Here is a 19,714-nt window from a genome sequence, read left to right on the forward strand (position 1 = left end):
ACCTTGCATGTGTGTATGTGAAAATCCGCTGGCTGTTAAAAAAAAAAAAAAAAAAAAAAAAAAGGAACTGTCTATGGGAATTCTTATTGTTTAATTTTATCATCCTGTATTCCAGTGTTGGGAGTCTGTTTTATCACGGTTATGTGATAACTTGTTTTTGGGGTTTATCCGAGATGTGCAAAAAAGATCACACAAACACTTGCAGGTAGAATCCAACTATATATAACATTTAATTAACAAATGACAGAGAACAATAACAAATGTAATAACTTTGGAAGTTGTAACAAGAGAATTGGCTATAGATATAATCCAAAAAAGAAGTTGCACTAGCAATAATAAGTGAATAAATGTGTTGTAATAAATTAAACACCCATAATCATAGTTTCCAAATTGATAAACCAAAGAGAGGAAAAAGACAAAAAAAAGTTGGTTCCAATCTAGAGGCGTGGCCAACTTAGTAAAAATTGTGAAAGGCTACCCACGTGATGTGAATAACATTGATAGTACTTCAAAAATTGGTGAGTAAACCAGTATTGAACCAAAAATAAATATAATGCATATATGAAAAAGTATAATAAAAATGAATTATAAGGGCCGGTTCACACTGCAGGCGAGGCGAGGCGACTCCGACTTGCCTCGCCGCGACCTGCCGCGACCTCGGCGGCAACTTGCAGATGACTTCTGTATAGAAGTCAATGCAAGTCGCCCCGAGGTCGCCCAAAAGTAGTACAGGAACCTTTTTTCTGAGTCGGAGCGACTCGAGTCGCTCCTCTCAGAACGGTTCCATTGTACAGAACGGGGGCGACTTGCGAGAGCGAGGCGAGGCGAGTCGTGTCGCCTCGCATCGCTCGCTGTGTGAACCGGCTCTAAAGGTCAATGGAATAAACAAATAATTGCAACTAGATAACAATCTATTCCAAGGTGCTTCCTGAAAGGGCGTGAATATTGAGAACACCCAGTAAAGCCCCATACACACTATCAGATTTTCTGCTGAGTTTTTTCTTCAGATTTACCAAAACCATGTAGTACAAGGGCCTGCCTGATTGCATACAAATTGAAACTCCTAAGGTTTGACCTCATATTATATGGTTTTGGTAAATCTGAAGGAAAAACTCAGCAGTAAAAACTGATAGTGTGTATGGGGCATTAGAAGTCTTCTAAAAAACAGGATGATATTGTGAATCCACCACCAAATGAAATGAAGGCTTATATATAAGAGCACTTTTGTAGCAATGATAAATCAATCCCCCCCCCCCCCCCCCAGCTTGGATATACGCTATAAACTGTATGCAGTGTAGCTGCGGCTGCATACGGCACTATATGGCACTGTGTTCCAGGTTTGAGCCGAGACGTCCAGTCTCCTACCCGAAAAATGGTTGAGTATCACAGTGGCAACCAGCCATTCAGAGAAAGCGATGTATTCTATCAATGAATACAAAGCTTCCTCTGACTGGCTGAGTCAGAGAGGCAGGCTGATGATGTCACAACCTCTGACTTAGCCAATCAGCGGTAGCTTGTATTCATTGATAGAATACATTGCTTTCTCTGAATGAGCGCTGCTGTGATAGACTCTACTACCGTATCCAGTAGCTCAATTCATAGAATATCATTAGCAGTGTCCCCTCTGCATAGACTGCCAACATATAATAAAGGGACAACAGATGGTTGCTAGCGTACAATGCGGACAGGATGGATCAGTAAAAACTTGTGACAGCTCAAAGCCAGTTTCCCACCCATCATCAGTCCATCCTCAGGTTTCTCCCAGATGATTATCATTCCTAATATTGGGTGGTCACCATTCATCACCATTTTATTTCTTATTATTTTACTTTTGTTGTGTGTAGCTCAGAAGAAAGCCTCAACAAATTGCCCCTTGTTTAACTAGTTGCTTTGCCCAATAGGAATTTTACCCCTCGACTCTGAAGAGTCTGGTCTCTGTGAAGTCGTCTGGGTTCATGAACATCATTTGGGTGAGTGCTGATTGTTGCCGTCTGTTAATTTTAGTGGATATTTTGCCTTTCTGTCTTCCAAAAATAGTTATTTTGCGGGAGCTGCTTCTAAGATAGCAATACATGGCTAGATTTCTCTCATTCAGAAAGAGAGAAAACACTGTGGATGCAAGACTCTCTGCTACCAGCTATTCTATTCAGGTAGCTATTGCACCTGCACCCGTAGCTCCCAACTGTCCCTGATTTAGGGGGATTGTCCCTGATTTGGAACAAAGACCCTCTATCCCTCATTCTATATCGCTGTATAAAAAAAGCACTTTTTATTATTTTTATTTTTTTTAAAAAAGGGTTTCACAGTGCTAAACTTTTCAGCCAATGGCACTTGTGTGTTAAAAGCGGTGTTCCAGACATAAACTGAAATCAGTTTCAAACAAAATAACACTCCTCCCCCCTCGTTTTTGAATATTTTTTATTTATTATTTTCATACTTTTTTTGGTGTGTCTTCTTCAGGACTTCCGTCCCTTGCCGCGGCGAGGTACGCCACTTCAGTGGTTTTATCGCGCCCTCCTCCGTCCCCTGACCCGTTGCCTAATGGGACCTGTGTGTGTCCCAGAAAACAACTGGACCATTCAGCAAGTGCTGCACACTCGTGCATGCGCAGTAGGAAGCAGGCTGTGAAGCCGCAAGGCTTCACTTCCTGTTTCACATAGTAAGGATCCCTGCAACTGGAGCCGGTGGACAGGGAGGCTTTGTGTGCTGACATCGTGAACAGGTAAGTGTCCTTATATTAAAAGTCAGCAGCTTTAGTATTTGTAGCTGCATACTTTAAAAAAAATGTCACCCAAGCTGGAACTCCGCTTTAACCACTTCCCACCCGGCCTATAGCAAAATGATGGCCAGGCGGTGGTTTAGTTGTCCTGACTGGGAGTCATATGATGTCCAGCAGGATAACAGCCGCCGCGCGCCCGTGGGGGCACGCATCGCAGCAATCGGTGGTGTGGTGTGTCAGTCTGACACACCACTACACCAATCTCCGGTGGAGGCTCTTTACCATGTGATTAGCCGTGTCCAATTACATGAACAGAAGAAACAAGAGATAGCATAACCGCAATAAATAGACGTTTTCATGGACCCATGGGGACCAAGGGCTCCCCTGGGCCCTCCATAATCCAAAAGGGGGTGCAATATATAGCCTAGACAGACCTAAAAAGGAGCGGAAATCAGAAGAAAGTTAGGCGGAAAGTAAGGCTTTAAGGAAGGAGCTTGCCCACTAAACGAGTAGCGAGCTAGAGAAGGGAGAGCGAGAGGTTAGATGATAAGAGGCCGGTAGACGGAGGGGGGGGGGTGGTCAGTTAAGGGGTTAAGGGCGCGGAAACATTGGGATCGTCCATCACAGGCAGCCCAAGCTGGCTGGGTGCAAAGTAGGAAAGGCATATGACAGCCATCATTCCCAAATTTTGAGGACCTTGGCATGAGAGTCATTGCGGATGCTTGACATCTGTTCATTAAAGAGGAACTGCAGTCTGCTCACATAATTTGTAATAAAAACATCTTTGCCATTCTGAAGCTTCCCTCTAACCACTTTGCATATTATTTGATATATACTATGATTCTGAGAGTAAGAGCTCCCCTTCTGGCCTCCCGTGGCGAAGCCCATGTGTACAAAAAAAAGTTTTCAAACTAAAATCTATTAGTGTATGGCCCTTCTACCCCAGCAATGCTAACTTGCCACCTGGGACCCTAATGGTTTCATTCCAGCTGGTGACGGCAAATAGTAGATACCAGGAAAGATAGAGAGTCCCACAGGATACTTATCAAACCTCCACTGGAGAGGAGCTACCAGGCACATATCAGCTCTGTTCCCAAAATAGACAATTTATCACGTCTTTTGTATTATTATATGTGTTGATGATCTCCATTAATATGTATTTATCATGTCTTTTGTATTATATGTGGTGTTGATCTCCATTAATATTACAGTATTCCATCTCTTATTCTGAGTAATAACAGGACACCATCCTTCCTGCGTGTGGTTTCATGTCCATGTCTTGTTTATCTAGTGCTGTGGTTACACCCTGTACTTCCTTTTTTCACATCTCTGTCCTGTTCTGGCTTTCCTGGACATTCTGCCCGGGTCATCAGTCTTTCCCAACTACAATACAGATACCGTACATTTTTGGTGCTCTGCAGAGTGACATGCTGCACATCCTGTCAATGTAATACAGATCTGCAGGACTTCTTCCATGTGAGGTTCTGTGTCTGCATCTGTTCTATTTGAGATGATTTTTATTTAGTGAAGAGTTTTGGGATTTCAGGCGGTTGAACCATAGACCGTATATTGTGACAGTGCTGTGTCTTGCCACAGTAGAAATTGGAGAATGTGTCACACAGAGTTCTCACTGGTTCAGGTTGAGGGGCTGCAGATTGCTTATTCTGAGCAGAGAAAACTGTTTTTATAGTTTTCTCCGGGATTGGCAACTCCTGGACTGGGTTCTGGAGTTCAGAGTCTTCGAAGAGTCTATGGAGGCAAATAGCCTCTAGCCCTGTGCAGGAGACCAGTATCCTGAGTGCACAGCCTTCCTAATCAAAGGGCTGGCTGTGATTCAGGGCTCTTTAAGCCTGAAGATAAGATGCCATGGGAGCAACGTATGTGGGTAAGCTAAGACACCGAGAGGGTCTCTATCCTGGCCTCATGAAGATGTGGCCAGATCTGAGCATGCCATTGCTCGAAGGATGTTCAGAGACATTGGATCATTAGGCAGGAGCTTGTGCAGCCCAAGAAGGCATTCTATATGTCAAAAAGCTAACTGAAGTGGTGAGTGTGTGTAGATAGGTTCTGGGACTAAGAAGCCTGGATAGCCAGGAGGCTGGCAAATATTTATTTATTTTTTGTGTGGCTGTGAAGATATTTTTAAAGGCTCAAACTTTAAAAAAAAGAAATAAAATAAACAAGTTATGCTTCTTCTCGATCCTCTTACCCCCCAGCCCCCCCCCCCCCAGGTGGCGCTCTTGGCTCAAGCCGCTATATAGCGGCGGCACTTTGGACAAGGTGTCTGCTATGTACAAATTTAGTTTTTTTACCTCAGAACAGTAAAGGGGTTCTGAGGGTTGATTGCGTAGGTTTAACTTTGACATCAGTTTGGCTGGGTTGTGTACAATTAAGTGCACATGACAGGCTCAGAACCAGGCCTGGTTGGATGCTTTAGGTATCGGCGTTCCTCGGAACCAATCAGTGGGTGCGCCGGGCCCCGCTGAGGAGTCTGGGGAAGGGTACTTAAGATGTTGAAGTCATGTGTTTGTGGTTCGTTCGTGAGGCCATAGCTGCCTGCTCCTGATTCTGGACCGGGGGAAGCACCGCGAGGGGTCCCGGTAACGGGAGCGTGTGTCGCCCCGCAACATGGTTCGTTTGACTAACCCCAATAGACCCGCCTGGTCTGGGGTGGGGATCCGTCTTTTCCAGAGTCTCTGAACCGGCTGGTCCGAGGCCCAGTAACTGAAGGAGGATTCAAGGCGTTCGGGTGTGCTCTCGGCTTGGAGGGGCACCGCAGCTCATGTAAGCGACCGGGGGAGGACTCTTCAGAGGAGGGCCAACAAGCTGGCATCCCAAGAAGTGCCTGGTTGCTGGGTTGTTAAGGACATTAACGAATCCCACATTTTTCCAGTACTGACAAGGAGACAGAGAACGTTCCAGGTACTGAGGAAAGGATCCTGTTCACTTTCTGTTACAAATTATTCAGAGATTTTACAAGTTCTGGATCAAAGTGCTGACTGCCATAATCTCTGGCTAGAGATTTGTTCAGATTTGAGGTGCCCAGCTGCGAGTGGCTACTCTCTGGGTTGTATTAGAGACTTTCTGGTGATTAGCAGTTCAAGATGCCTGAGTTTCTTCACCCTTGCCCTCTGTTCCCATACAAGACTGTGTTTATTGGATGTTACCTCTGCAAATAAAAACCTTTCTAAAGGACTTTTATGGTGTCAGCGACCAAGGTTGTTGAGTACTAACCCTGGGAACCCCTAGACCTGGAAGAACAAGCCAAGCGGAGGTAACCCCCAAAAGTTAAAGCAGCCCTACCAAGGGTTATGGCCGATATATATATATTAAAAAGAATCTAATCATGCAGCCCTAAAAATCATTGGAAGCGGATCTTCCCTCATATACTTCTTTACACATTTTTTACTATCTTCCTAGCTATTCTTCCACTGTTCTTGCCTAGGCAAGAATGACATAGCATGTACTGCTGGCAGACTCCCAGGATATCAACATTATATAACCAAAGAAGTATCATGAATGTGTGAAAAAATTATGATTAAAGTTGGCTGTACATTGTTTGAATTTAGATGTGGGACAGAGCAGAAGCTTCTTATTTATTATAACCATACACTATGTGCATTTATATTTTCAGTTCACAAACCAGAGAAGGTGAGCTGGGCAGAGGCTGCGGGCACCATACGGGATGGACTGTGTGTGTATACAGCCTTGCATTCACTGGCACACCTGGCCCCAGGGAGATCTGTGCTGGTAATGGACGGAGCAAGTGTATGTAATACCAATCTTCTATACAACACATCACTGCAGGTTAGGGTGACCACGCGTCCCGGATTGCCCAGGACATTCCCGCATTTTGCAGGTTTGTCCTGGGCACTTTCATTCCAGGATAATCATGGGCGGGTCCAGAGTCTAGTCTCGGGAGGGGCACTGCTAGAAAATGTTTTTTGAGGGTCAATTTATCAGGGAAATGGCTGGTGTTGGCGCTGCAATCATCCCGGCACCATGCTTGTTATGGTGTCAGGATGATTGAAGTGCATAATTTCTATTATTACATTGTAATAAAAAAATTAAATGGTTCAACTCACCATAATGCAGAATCAGTGGGAGCCCTGAGGGTTAGAGTGGTAAGTGGTGTTGCGCTCCTAAAATTATTGTTTGAGGTTCATAACATGAACCTCAAACAAACATGAGCCCTGAGGGTGTCACTTGCCACATCGTCTGCCACCAAATGCAGATTGTCACTTGCCACACATTACGGATTGTCACTTGCCACGTCACCTGCCACACATTGCGGATTGTCCCTTGCCACGTCAATCTGCATCTGTTATGCAGATTGTCACTTGCCACTTCACCTGTCAGCAGATGTGGATTGTCACTTGCCACGTCCTCTGCCACACATTACGGATTGTCACGTGCCACTAGGGTTGCCACCTGCCACATGTTGCAGATTGTCACCTACTGTGTAATTTTCCTGCTAAAGTAGTCTTTTGCTGTGTCCTAGAGTGAAGTTAGGCAACAGAGAGATGATATAATCTCTCTGCAGCCCACGGCTTCCTGCACAGTGAGGGTGGAACTGCAGGGATGCAGGGCGGTGAGAGATGATGTCATCTCCCTGCTCCCCTGCCCGTCAGCTTCCTGATCCAAATATCGAGCCGCCCAGATGCCCCCCTCACCCGCCCATTCACCGACCCAGCCGCCCGCACTGTCCCCCATGGAGCCACCTGCATTCTCGGAAGGGGCAATTGCCCCGTTGCCGCCGCCGCCCCCCCCCCCCCTGATCCGCCCCTGAGGACAATACAGCATCCCGGAATGAAACTGACGCTGCCACCCACCCCTAGGACTTATCTGATGCACCCAAAAAAGGCCGACCACATCGCCGTTTTACTCACTGACAGTACTTGTCCAGGCCGGGAATGTCTAGAGAGGCACAATCCCCACCCCGTGCTTGAGATTGGAGAAATGGCCTCTTGCGTGTAATCACTGTAGAGCCAGCGTTAGAACAAGGTAAAACGGGTCTCGGCAGGCCAGGACAAGTACTGTCAGTGAGTAAAGTGGCGATGCTGAGGCCTTTTTTGAGGGGCGTGATCAGTGCTACTGGGTAAAGCGCGCACCCGCCGCCCCAGCTGTGATTCGTTACAGCACAAGCTGATTTTTAGGAAGGGGGGGGGGGGGTGTTCCTAAATGGCATTCTGGAAATGTGGTCACCCTACTGCAGGTAGCATGTACTGCTGTGGTCACCCTGTGTTCTTCTGACTGCCAAATGTGCAGAGTCAAGGCATTAAAGTGTTTATACAGCCAAAAATCTTTTTAGGATTGAGTGGGGAAAGAATAGAACCCCTTCCGGGCTTTACTAGTATGTGCGCTTCTATTAGGGAGATGGCCTCTTATCTTCCTGTGATGGTAAAAGCCGTTTGACCAGATCAGACCAGAAACATGCAATAGGGACACGCAGTGATAATAAGTCTTCCCCTGCCCTGTTAGGAAAAAGTGTTTGTTTTCTCCCTATGTTACTGTTGGAGATTTTCCCTCACTTCCTGTCTAGGAAAGTTGTTGTCACTGTGATTGTAAGGGAGGGGAAATCTCTTGAATGGGGCCCCCGATAGCAATAAGATTTAATAGGGGTTCTAATTCTGCCCTACTCCATGCAAATCCTAAACAAATTGGTCGGACAAATACCGTACTTACATTATGTCAGATATGACGTCATCAACAGATGAATAGAATGAGTCGCGTCACCGCTCCTCTGCTGCGGCCTTGCCCTAAAATTCCTTATGTTATGTTTAGCAAAATATCTTAAAAACCAAAACCTGCTGAAGAATATATGTGAAACAAAAATGTGCAGCTCTGTAAAGTAATAAAAACGGCACTCACAGATATCCCAATCAGGGCTGGACTGGGACAGAAATTTGGCCCTGGACTTCATCCAGACCGGCCCACTTACATTTTGAGTATCCCATCAGCACCCCCTTACATCAGAGTGTCCCATCAGCAGCCCCCTTACATCAGAGTGTCCCATCAGCAGCCCCCTTACATCAAAGTGTCCCATCAGCCCACCCTTACATCAGAGTGTCCCATCACCAGCCCCCTTACATCAGAGTGTCCCATCACCAGCCCCCTTACATCAGAGTGTCCCATCACCAGCCCCCTTACATCAGAGTGTCCCATCACCAGCCCCCTTACATCAGAGTGTCCCATCACCAGCCCCCTTACATCAGAGTGTCCCATCACCAGCCCCCTTACACCAGAGTGTCCCATCACCAGCCCCCTTACACCAGAGTGTCCCATCACCAGCCCCCTTACACCAGAGTGTCCCATCACCAGCCCCCTTACACCAGAGTGTCCCATCACCAGCCCCCTTACACCAGAGTGTCCCATCACCAGCCCCCTTACACCAGAGTGTCCCATCACCAGCCCCCTTACATCAGAGTGTCCCATCACCAGCCCCCTTACACCAGAGTGTCCCATCACCAACCCCCTTACATCAGAGTGTCCCATCAGCAGCCCCCTTACATCAGAGTGTCCCATCAGCAGCCCCCTTACATCAGAGTGTCCCATCAGCAGCCCCCTTACATCAGAGTGTCCCATCAGCAGCCCCCTTACATCAGAGTGGCCCACTGAGCCATCGGCCCACCGGGAAACTCCCAGTAGTCCCAATGGCCAGTACATGCCTGATCCCAATAGTCTGATCTCAATACTAATATACACTCACCGGCCACTTTATTAGGTACACCTTATAGTACCAGGTTGGACCCACTTTTGCCTTCAGAACTGCCTTCATTCTTCATGGGATAAATTCAACAAGGTGTTGAAAACATTCCTCAGAGATTTTGGTCCTCAGTAACATGATGGCATCACATAGTCGTTGCACATCCATGATGCGAATCTCCCGTTCCACCACATCCAAAAGGTGCTCTATTGGATGAGGTCTGGTGACTGTTGGAGTACAGTGACCTCATTGTCATGTTCAAGAAACCAGTGGTGAGATGATTGGAGCTTTGTGACATGCTGGAAGGAGCCATCAGAAGATGAGTACACTGTAGTCATAAAGGGATAGATATGGTCAGCAACAATACACAGGTAGGCCGTGGTGTTTAACACTTCAGCCCTGGAAGGATTTACCCCCTTCCTGACCAGAGCACTTTTTTGCGATTCGGCACTGCATCGCTTTAACTGACAATGGCGTGGCGGTGCGATGTGGCTTCCAAATAAAATTGATGTCCTTTTTTTCCCTACAAATAGAACTTTCTTTTGGTGCTATTTGATCACCTCTGCAGTTTTTATTTTTTGAGCTATAAACATGAGCGTCTATCTTGGAAAAAAAACACATTTTTTACTTTTTGCTATAATAAATATCCCCAAAAATATATAAAAAAATAATTTTTGTTCCTCAGTTTAGGCCGATACCTATTCTTCTACATATTTTTGGTATAAAAAAAAATGCAATAAGAATTTTATTGATTGGTTTGTGCAAAAGTTATAGCGTCTACAAACTAGAGGATAGTTTTATGGCATTTTTATTAATACGTGTGACACATCACTGATCACCGCTCCCAATTACAGGGAACTGTGATCAGTGACGGTGTCACTAGGCAGAACAGGGAGATGCTTGTTTACATCAGTATTTCCTCTCCGTGAGACGATCGTGGGTATGTCCTCGGGACCCGCGGTCTGACTCGCAGAGCTTGTGGCGGGTACGGGCAGCCTGCTATACAGACCTCGCGAGATCACGTACAATAGCGTGATTTTGCGCAGCGGAGCCAACCTGCCGAAGTAAAACTGTGGCGGCTGGTCCGCAAGCGGTTAAACTATGCTTAATTGAAATTAAGGAGCCCAAAGTGTGCCAGGAAATTATTCGCCACACCAGTGGTCATCAACCGTGTCCTCAGGTCCTGCTAACAGGCCAGGTTTGCAAGATAACTGAAATACATCACAGGTAATCTCATTTGCTGCTCAGTGATTGCAGTATTCTAGTGTACGTCTCCCCAAGGTAAAACCTGGCCTGTTAGTGGGCTCTGAGGACGGGGTTGATGACCACTATCCCACACTATTAAACCACCACCACCAGCCTGAACTGTTGATACAAGGCAGGATGGACCCATGAGCCTGTGCGAATTGTAGCCTCAGTTTTCTGTTCTTAGCTTAGACAGGAGGGGCATCTGGTGTGGTCTCCTGCTGCTGTAGCCCATCTTCAAGGTTCGATGTGTTGTGCATTCAGAGATGGTATTCTGCATACCATGATTGTAATGAGTGCTTATTTGAGTTACTGTTGCCTTTCTATCATCTCAAACCAGTCTGCCCATTCTCCTCTGACATCATCAAGGCATTTTTGTTCACATAACATTTTTTTTTTCCCCACTATTCCCAAGAGATGGTTGTGTGTGAAAATACCAGTAGATCAGCAATTTTTTAAATGCTCAGACCCGTCTGGCACCAACAACCATGCCACGTTCAAAGTCACTTAAATCCCCTTTCTTCCAGATTCTTATGCTCGGTTTAAACTTCAGCAAGTCGTCTTCACCAGGTCTAGATTCCTAAATGCATTGAGTTTCTGCCATGAGATTCGCTGATTAGCAATTTATTTTACCAAGCAATTGAACAGGTGTACCTAATAAAGTGGCTGGTGAGTGTATACCCATAATGCGTTGCGTTATGTTTACATAAAACATGCAAATCACAATTATATGAAAAATGTGAAGAGTCCTCATAAAACTCCAATAGTGAAATCCAGAAATCCAGTATTAGTCTACTTCACCAACCATTGTAATACCAACACCATCACAACTCCCTTACCAGAGCCCAGGACCCCACATTAGGTCTGACCAAGCTTGAAATACAATTGTCCAATGTAATGGTTACTCCCAACATGGAGGATAATAGACTCTCCTAATGATCCTCCAGCAATATACAGATCGATCTGCAAGAGGAAGGAGAGGAGGAGACCCCATAGTGTAACTGTTTTATTAAAATACACTATATTACCAAAAGTATTGGGACACCTGCCTTTACACGCACATGAATTTTAATGCCATCTCCAGTCTTAGTCCGTAGGGTTCAATATTGAGTTGGCCCACCCTGTGCAGCTGTAACGGCTTCACCTCTTCTGGAAAGGCTGTCCACAAGGTTTAGGAGTGTGTCTATGGGAATGTTTGACAATTCTTCCAGAAGGGCATTTGTGAGGTCAAGTGCGGATGTTGGACGAGAAGGCCTGGCTTGCAGTCTCCGCTCTCATCCCATAGGTGTTCTGTCGGGTTGAGGTCAGAACTCTGTGCAGGCCAATCAAGTTCCTCCACCCCAAACTCGCTCATCTGTGTATTAATGGACCTTTTGTGTCCTGAGTCTTGACCTCAACCCGATTAGAACACATTTGGGATGAATTAGAGCGGAGACTGCGTGCCAGGACTTCTCATCCTACATCACTGCCTGACCTCATAAATGCCCTTCTGGAAGAATGGTCAAACATTCCCATAGACACACTCCTAAACCTTGTGGACAGCCTTCCCAGAAGAGTTGAAGATGTTATAGCTGCAAAGGGTGGGCCAACTCAGTATTGAACCCTACGGACTAAGACTGGGATGCCATTAAACTTAACATGCGTGTAAAGGCAGGCATCCCAATACTTTTGGTATTGTAGTGTATATGTCATATACTCCTAGGAGTAGAAGTAACACACATGAAGTATAGACAAGGACGCTGGACCAAGCCAGCGTGATGACGTCACTGCTGGGTCCCGCCCTGACGTGTTTCGCCCCGCAGAACGTCCTCGCAGGACAGGAATGCTAACTGTAACATATGCTTGTGTTATCAACCAAACTGTCAACCTATGAAATGGCTGGTGTCATAACTGACCACATGTGCAGCACCATGGCAGCTGCAGTTCCAACAGAAACTAATATGGTGGCTTCCTTGGCTGAAAAAACATAGGAGGGTTTAGTTCTGCTTTAATATCTGGTAACATCCTTGACTCTACACATTGATCATCTGCAGATTGACAGATAAATAGTATGTGTATACAGTCCCATTACTGCAGCTTGTCAGCAGCAGGGCAGGTTTAGCCCATTTTGTATAGCAGAGTTGGGAAGGACCAAAGACACTGTAAGTAAATGAACTTCTTGCTCTTTCTCATAGCCCATTGGCACGCTGGCCATTCAGCTCTCCCATCACTGCGGAGCCACTGTGATCGCAACGGCCAACAGTGAGGAGGACAAGCAGTACCTGGATAAGCTCAGACCTGGTGTAGGTGAGATCTATGAAACACACATCACACAGTTCATGGGTAGTAATGAACTCCTTATTTCTAAAATGGTCATTCTGAAATGGATCTGTCAGTGCCGTCTGTCTCCCATTGGGGAGATTTACCTTCACTTCCTGTCCAACAGCCACAACAGGAAGTGAGTAGAAAATTAGACATGTGCAGTTCGTTTCGTTCTGAATTGAAATTCGGACAAATTTTTCATTATTCTGAAATTTGGATGTATCCGAATTTCCCAATCACAATAGAAACAAATTTAAACAAATACAAAATAAGGAATCAAAATTTCAGACGAAATGAGATGTTTTTGAATGGAATTTGAATACCTTGCGAATCAAATTCTTATTTCCGAAGAGAATAAAATAGAATGGAAAATAAAGTAATAGAATCGAAAATATTTTAATAGAATATAATAGAAAATAAAAGAATAGAATATAGTAAAACAGAACAGAATAGAAAATAATATAATAGAAAAAAATAGAATAGAAAAAATGGACAGAATAGAAAATAAAATAATACATTAAGTCTACGTTTCCACTATTGCGTCCTCAAAGTCGTGCGATTTAGACTGCAACTTTGGAGTACGACTTTGAGTGCAGCTTTGATGCAACTTCACACTCTCTATATCAAAGGCTCATCAAAAGCTGAATTAAGTAGATGTGTCCAAAGTCGCATGACAAGTCACACTAGTGGAAACATAGACTAGAACAAAATAGAATAGAATATAAAAGAACAGAATAAAAGAAATAGAACAGAATAGAATAAAAAATAGAATAGAATAAAAAAATTGAATATAACCATCTTCTGAAATTAAAATTTCAAATAGAATAAATTTGAATAGAAGATATAATAATAGAATATAAAAAATAACCGTTTTCCAAAATTCTAATAGAATAAATTTTAATTTAGAATAGATTCAATTAGAATAGAAAAGAGCAGAATAGAGAATAAAAAATTAGAACAGAAAAAAACAATAGAATAGAATGAAATAGGATATAACTATCTTCCAGAATTCGAATTTCGAATAAAATGGATTTGGTTTTGAATGGAGTTCAATTTGAATGCAATCTGATTTGAATTTGAATGGAATTTGAAAAATTTGAATCGCTTCGATTAAGCGAAACGAATTCCAAAAAGCAAATTCAATTACTTTAACTAAATGAATTTCTGTAAATATTGAAATGCAACAAATATTTTCGTTCTGCACATGGCTAAAGAAAACTCTTCAAAATGTGAGAAATTCTCTCTAGGACATGTGTCTCCAGCGCCTGTGTCCCTAATTCAAAGATTTCCCTTTTTTAATCCTGTTTTGGTCTCAATGACAACGGTGACCCGGACAAATAGGTTGAATCTCCCGAACGGGAACACAAAAAACGCAAAAGGGACCTGACTTATATTTTGAGTCTTCTTCACCCTATCCACAGCTTTAAAAAATATTTTGGCTTTAGATAAACTTTAGTTCTGGGCATAAAAACCCTCATTTTAAATATGTTCCTATATAACGAAAAAAATATATAAATCCACTATGTGTGCACCAAGTGCCTTTGCAAACCCATATATTATCTTGTAAAAAATACCCACGACATTATCACTGTGCAGAGCTGTAGGATGTGGTCAGCAGCTCCACTCACTTTAGGCTGCTTGCAGAAAACGATAGGAGGGGGGCGGAGACGAGACCGGTCACCCAGCACAAGGAGAGAGAGCAGCAGTGACCGGTCTTTATTACAGGAAACTCCTCCAGAGAAGGAAAGTCTCACACTGGATTACTGCACAGATCTGGAAGAAAAACACAAAGCACACCAAGATTCAAGGAAGAATACCACATGGCTCTTGTATTTAGACAACAATTGCTAATTCCAGAGTTCAGGTTAATAAATGTGCAATTGTAGCACTGATAAACTGGAATCTTTTGTTTATAACTTTTTTTTTTTTTTCTATTCATGCTTCTTTTCTAAGGAGTGCGACAGCCCGCAGTAGGTAAGTCTTTATTTTACTGATTCTTCATAAATGAGTCGATTTGTGTAACTTAAAGTGGGGTGCCCATTTAAAAAAAAAAAATGTTTAAATTAAAGTCAGCAGCTACAAATACTGCAGCTGCTGACTTTTAATAATTGGACACTTACCTGTCCCGGGGTCCAGCGATGCGGGGGATCGAAGCCCTGCTTGTCCTCTCCTCTGCTCGGTGGCGCCGGCGTTGTAAGTGTGGGTGCCCGGCTGTGGCTTCACTGAGCATGCGCAAGCGGCGCTGCGTGCCGTGAGTAGCCGCGCAATCATCTGGGACCTGTCACGTGTCTCAGATGATTGACAGGAGGGAGGGGGCATGGCTGAGCCCTTCTTGCTCTGAGGGGAATTGATGTCACCAGCTCAGGCACTGAAGGAGGCAGACTACGAGGGACCCCCTAGCAACAGCCATTTAGAGGTGAGTTAAAAAAAGAATAATAATTTCCAAATTTTTTTTTTTACTTTTTTTAGGAATATTAATTTTTTTTTTTTTGCGTCCAACCCCATGTTAAAGTGATTGTAAGGCTTTGTTTTTTTTTTAACAAGCATGTCATACATGCCTCCACTGTGCAGTTCGTTTTGCACAGAGTGGCCCCGAACCTCGTCTTCATGGGGTCCCCCGGCGGCGCTGGTAGCTCCTCCCCGTATCATATAACCCCCTAGGAGAAGCGTTCCCCCAGGGGTGACCTTGCGGACGTGCTCCTGAGTCCAGCATTTGTGTCCATAGACACAGAATTCCAGACTGGGCCCTGCCCCCGGCGCCAACCTCATTGGATTGTCCGAGCCCTGCTTCCTAAAAAATAAAAAATAAAAAAGAATGCCTCACTTGGCACATTCAAGATCTGAATCCGGCTGTGCGTGACACCATACGGTTTAGGAGATATTCCCCTCGCAATGAGCCGCTGACTTCAGCAGCGCATGCACACCATGGTTCTCGGCTGAAAGTCCAGAAGACGCCAGACCCTGCCAGGGAGAAAACTCCTGCACGCATGCGCGGGAGTGACCACATCGCCGCTCCGGCCACTCACAGCGCCGGAGCCACGATGCCCAGAAGACGCGCTGAGGGAACATATCAGCTTCCTCGGCGTGGACCGAGTGAGATGCCGGCGCCTCGTTCTAAGGTAAGTATTTCATAATGAGCTAGTATGCGGTGCATACCAGCTCATTATGCCTTTTCCTTTACAGTTGTAAAAAAAAAAAAAAAAAAAGTGAGCGGGTTTACTCCTGCTTTAAGTAGCCTTCTGACCCTTACAATATGAAGACTGTTTAAATCTTTCCTCTGCAGGGGAAAAAATAAATGGTGCCTATCGTACAATATCAGACAATTCCCAATATCTGGAGTGCATGTTCATCCCCTTATTAAACACCTACAAAGCCTGATAATGTCCCTACATTTTCTGCAAACATTGTATGTCCACAAAAGCAGAGCTACAGATACAAGTTATTGTAGTGAAATTATAATTTTATGAAAATTTAGAATTTCTGTAACTTCATTCTTTGTTTTTGCCCCCAGCTCGTGTTATAGATTTATCTAAAAGTAATATTGACCTGGCAGAGAAATGTTTAGAAGAGACAGGAGGCCTGGGAGTCGACATTGTTCTTGATGCTGGAGGTTGGTTTTGGACTATAAAGTAATTTTTTTTTTTGTGTTTTTTTTTTTTTTTTTTCATTTTACTCAAAATTGCATGTGAATACTTATTTATTGCGTGTAGGCAGGTGTAGAAGGCTTCATGTACATGGGCAGTTTTTACAACCTCTCCTGAACGATTTAAGTTGAGATAAGTCACCCACTTTTAAAACGTCTGTTTTGGCACCTTTGCGTTTTATAAGCTTTAAAAAAAAATTACCCTTTTTCTTTTTTTCTTTTTTTTTTAATAGCCTAAAAATGAAAAATGGCTGTAAACGAAACGCGGCTAAACACGAGTTATCACGTTTATAAGCGCTTGGTGCTTGAAATGCCTCTAAACTCAGCTATTGAACCCATTTTTTGCGTTCCAAAAAAAAGCCACTAAACTGACTAGAAATGACTATAAATGACCCTGTGTACATGTACTGATAAGATAACATAGAGGAGAGTTCAGGAGCAGTTAAAAAAAATGCCCAAATGCTCCTAAACGTCAGTTTACCAGCAGCAGTGTACATAAGGCCTAAGCCCTTGTACACACGGTCAGGCATTCTGACAACAAAATCCGTCGGATTTTGACCGATAGATTTTGTCTGAAACTGGTGTTGCATACACACAGTCGGACAAAGTTGTCGTAAAATCCGATCGTTCGTAACGTGATGATGTTCTTATTGTGTTCTAATTGGGAATATACATCATGATTTAGACGTTGAACACCGGAGTTATGGCTGCAGCTAGATGCCATAACGCCATTATAAATGTTTCCCTTAAGAGGCCAGCTTTCTGATAAAAGTAATGCCAGCGGCAGATTCACCAAGGTATTACTTTTAGAAGCAGCTGGGGGGGCACAGCCCCTGGTGGTTCTTGGGCTAAGGTTAAAGGGGTTGTAAAGGTAAATGTTTTTTCACCTTAATGCATTCTATGTATTAAGGTGAAGAAACATCTGACAGTCCCGGTGCCCCCAGCCCCCCCGTTTTACTTACCTCACCCCTCGAAAGTCCCACGCTCGTCCCACGACATCCTTTCCACCGCTCAGCCTGGCCGCTGATTGGCTGGAGTGGATGGATGGAAAGCAGCGCAGCCATTGGCTCGTGCTGCTGTCAATCAAATCCACTGACCCGGGGGGCGGGGCCGTTTGATACAGCGAGCAGCTATAGCTGCCGGCTGTATCACGGGAGCGCGCCCGCAGATGCTTCTCACCATGCAAGGGAGCTCGCATGAATGTGAGAAGCACCTGCAGGAGGAAGCCAAGACAGCCACCGAGGGACCCCAGAAGAGCAGGTTCGGGGTCACTCTGTGCAAAACGAGCTGCACAGTGGAGGTAAGTATAACATGTTTGTTATTTAAAAAAAAAAAAAATCACTTTACAACCCCTTTAACAATCGCTGAGCCCGGGAACCATTCGGTGTCGGCAGGGTCTTTGCATAGAGATAAGCGATGGCAAGATGGCCACCACTCCTCTCTATGCCCTTGGAGGACGTTTTTTTAAATTTTTTAATCAAATATTATTTTTTACTTTTTTGCTTTTATGGGTAGAGGAGAGCAAGGATTATTGCACTAGACCTCCTCTAACTGTAAACTGGTTTTTAAAGCGTCGCCTAAGGAGATTTGTTAACTACCGTAGTTTGGCGCCATTCCATAAGTGTGTACAATTTTAAAGCATGACATGTTGGCTATCTATTTACGCGACATAACATCATCTTTCATATTATACAAAAAAATGGTATATATTCTATTATGTATATTTTTTTCCCAAAAAATTGCCATTTTATTCTCTGGGGTCTCTGCCAAAAAAAATATATGTTTGGGGGTTCTAAGTAATTGTCTAGCAAAAAGTACTGCTTTAAATAAATCTGTCTGTATATGCAGTAAAGCATGCATCTTATACTCAGTGTGGAACCCAAGGGGTTAATCCCCCACATTATGTCAAAAGGCTGTTTGCTCTTGTATGCACAGATCCTCCCCTCCTTCCACTGTCCCCTCATAATTTCCTGATAACGCCGACCCTATGGAGTCAGGCTGCACATGCTCAGTTTGGTGTGTATTGCTAGAGGGTAGGGATGAGCCGAACACCCCCCGGTTCGGTTCGCACCAGAACTTTCGAACGGACCCCGCGTTCGAAACGAACGTTAGAACCCCATTGAAGTCTATGGGACTCGAACGTTCGAAATGGAAAGTGCTAATTTTAACGGCTAATATGCAAGATACTGTCCTAAAAAGGGTTTGGGGACCTGACTCCTGCCTCAGGGGACATGGGTCAATGCAAAAAAAGGTTTTAAAAACGGCCGTTTTGGTGGGAGCACTGATTTTAATGACGATTAAAGTGAAAAAAAAAAGTGAAATATTCCTTTAAATATGGTGCCTGGGGGGTGTCTGTAGTATGCCTGTGAAGTGCCACGTGTTTCCCGTGTTTAGAACAGTCCCTGCACAAAATGACATTAAACGGAAATAACACCATTTAAAACTGCTTGCGGTTTTAATGTTATATCTGGTTCCTGCAATATGGTTGAAAATCATTCAGAAAAATGGCATGGGTAGCCCTCCCTGCCCATTACCAGCCTATTTGGGTCTTGTACGCATATTAAGGGGAACCCCGTACCCATATTAAAAAAAGGAAATGCGTGTGGCCCCCAGGCCCTATATACTCAGAACAGCAGTATACAGGCGGTGCAAACAAGACAGGGACTGTGTAGGTTTGTTGTGTTAAGTTGAATCTGTTTGTAATTTTCAACCGGTACATTTTTAAAGTGTAGCTCCAGTCAAAAAAAACTATTTTTAAGCTTTTTGGAAAACATAGGGAAGGGTTATCACCCCTGTATAATTTGTTTTGTCGTCCATCTTTTTTCATCTCACTTGCTGCTGTCTGATGTTTGTAAGTTGGATGTTTGAAAGTAGGGGCCTGCCCTATATGCTCTGCAGAAATGGCGGAACAAGGTGTTGGTTTTGCCACAACATTGTAAGCCCTGAAAGTGACTCTTGGTGGGCGCTGGAGCGCCCTGCTGTGAACGATTATATCAAGAATTGTAATTACATGCCATTGTTGAACAGTGGTAGAAAAATTGACCTTTGGTGGTTGTGGTGCTGGTGCCACAACACTATAAGTCCTCACCGTTACTCTGGG

General features: G+C 44.2%; 1 protein-coding gene across 2 annotated transcripts in view; it reads left to right on the forward strand.

Moving 5' to 3' along the window:
- The window catches only part of CRYZL1 (crystallin zeta like 1), a 45,222-nt gene that overhangs the window by 12,065 nt on the left and 13,443 nt on the right, over positions 1-19,714 (forward strand). Inside the window, exons 6-10 of one of the 2 annotated variants that reach the window (XM_077479951.1) lie at positions 1,902-1,970; positions 6,354-6,487; positions 12,845-12,956; positions 14,925-14,945; positions 16,483-16,581. In XM_077479951.1, the coding sequence (XP_077336077.1) occupies positions 1,902-1,970; positions 6,354-6,487; positions 12,845-12,956; positions 14,925-14,945; positions 16,483-16,581 (435 nt within the window). The remainder of the gene's footprint in view (positions 1-1,901; positions 1,971-6,353; positions 6,488-12,844; positions 12,957-14,924; positions 14,946-16,482; positions 16,582-19,714) is intronic. The other variant, XM_077479952.1, reaches the window with a different exon arrangement.

Source organism: Lithobates pipiens, unplaced genomic scaffold (genome assembly GCF_037356315.1).
Source record: "Lithobates pipiens isolate NorthernLeopardFrog02 unplaced genomic scaffold, aLitPip1_a1.2 Scaffold_16, whole genome shotgun sequence".
NCBI classification, from domain to species: Eukaryota; Metazoa; Chordata; class Amphibia; order Anura; family Ranidae; genus Lithobates; species Lithobates pipiens.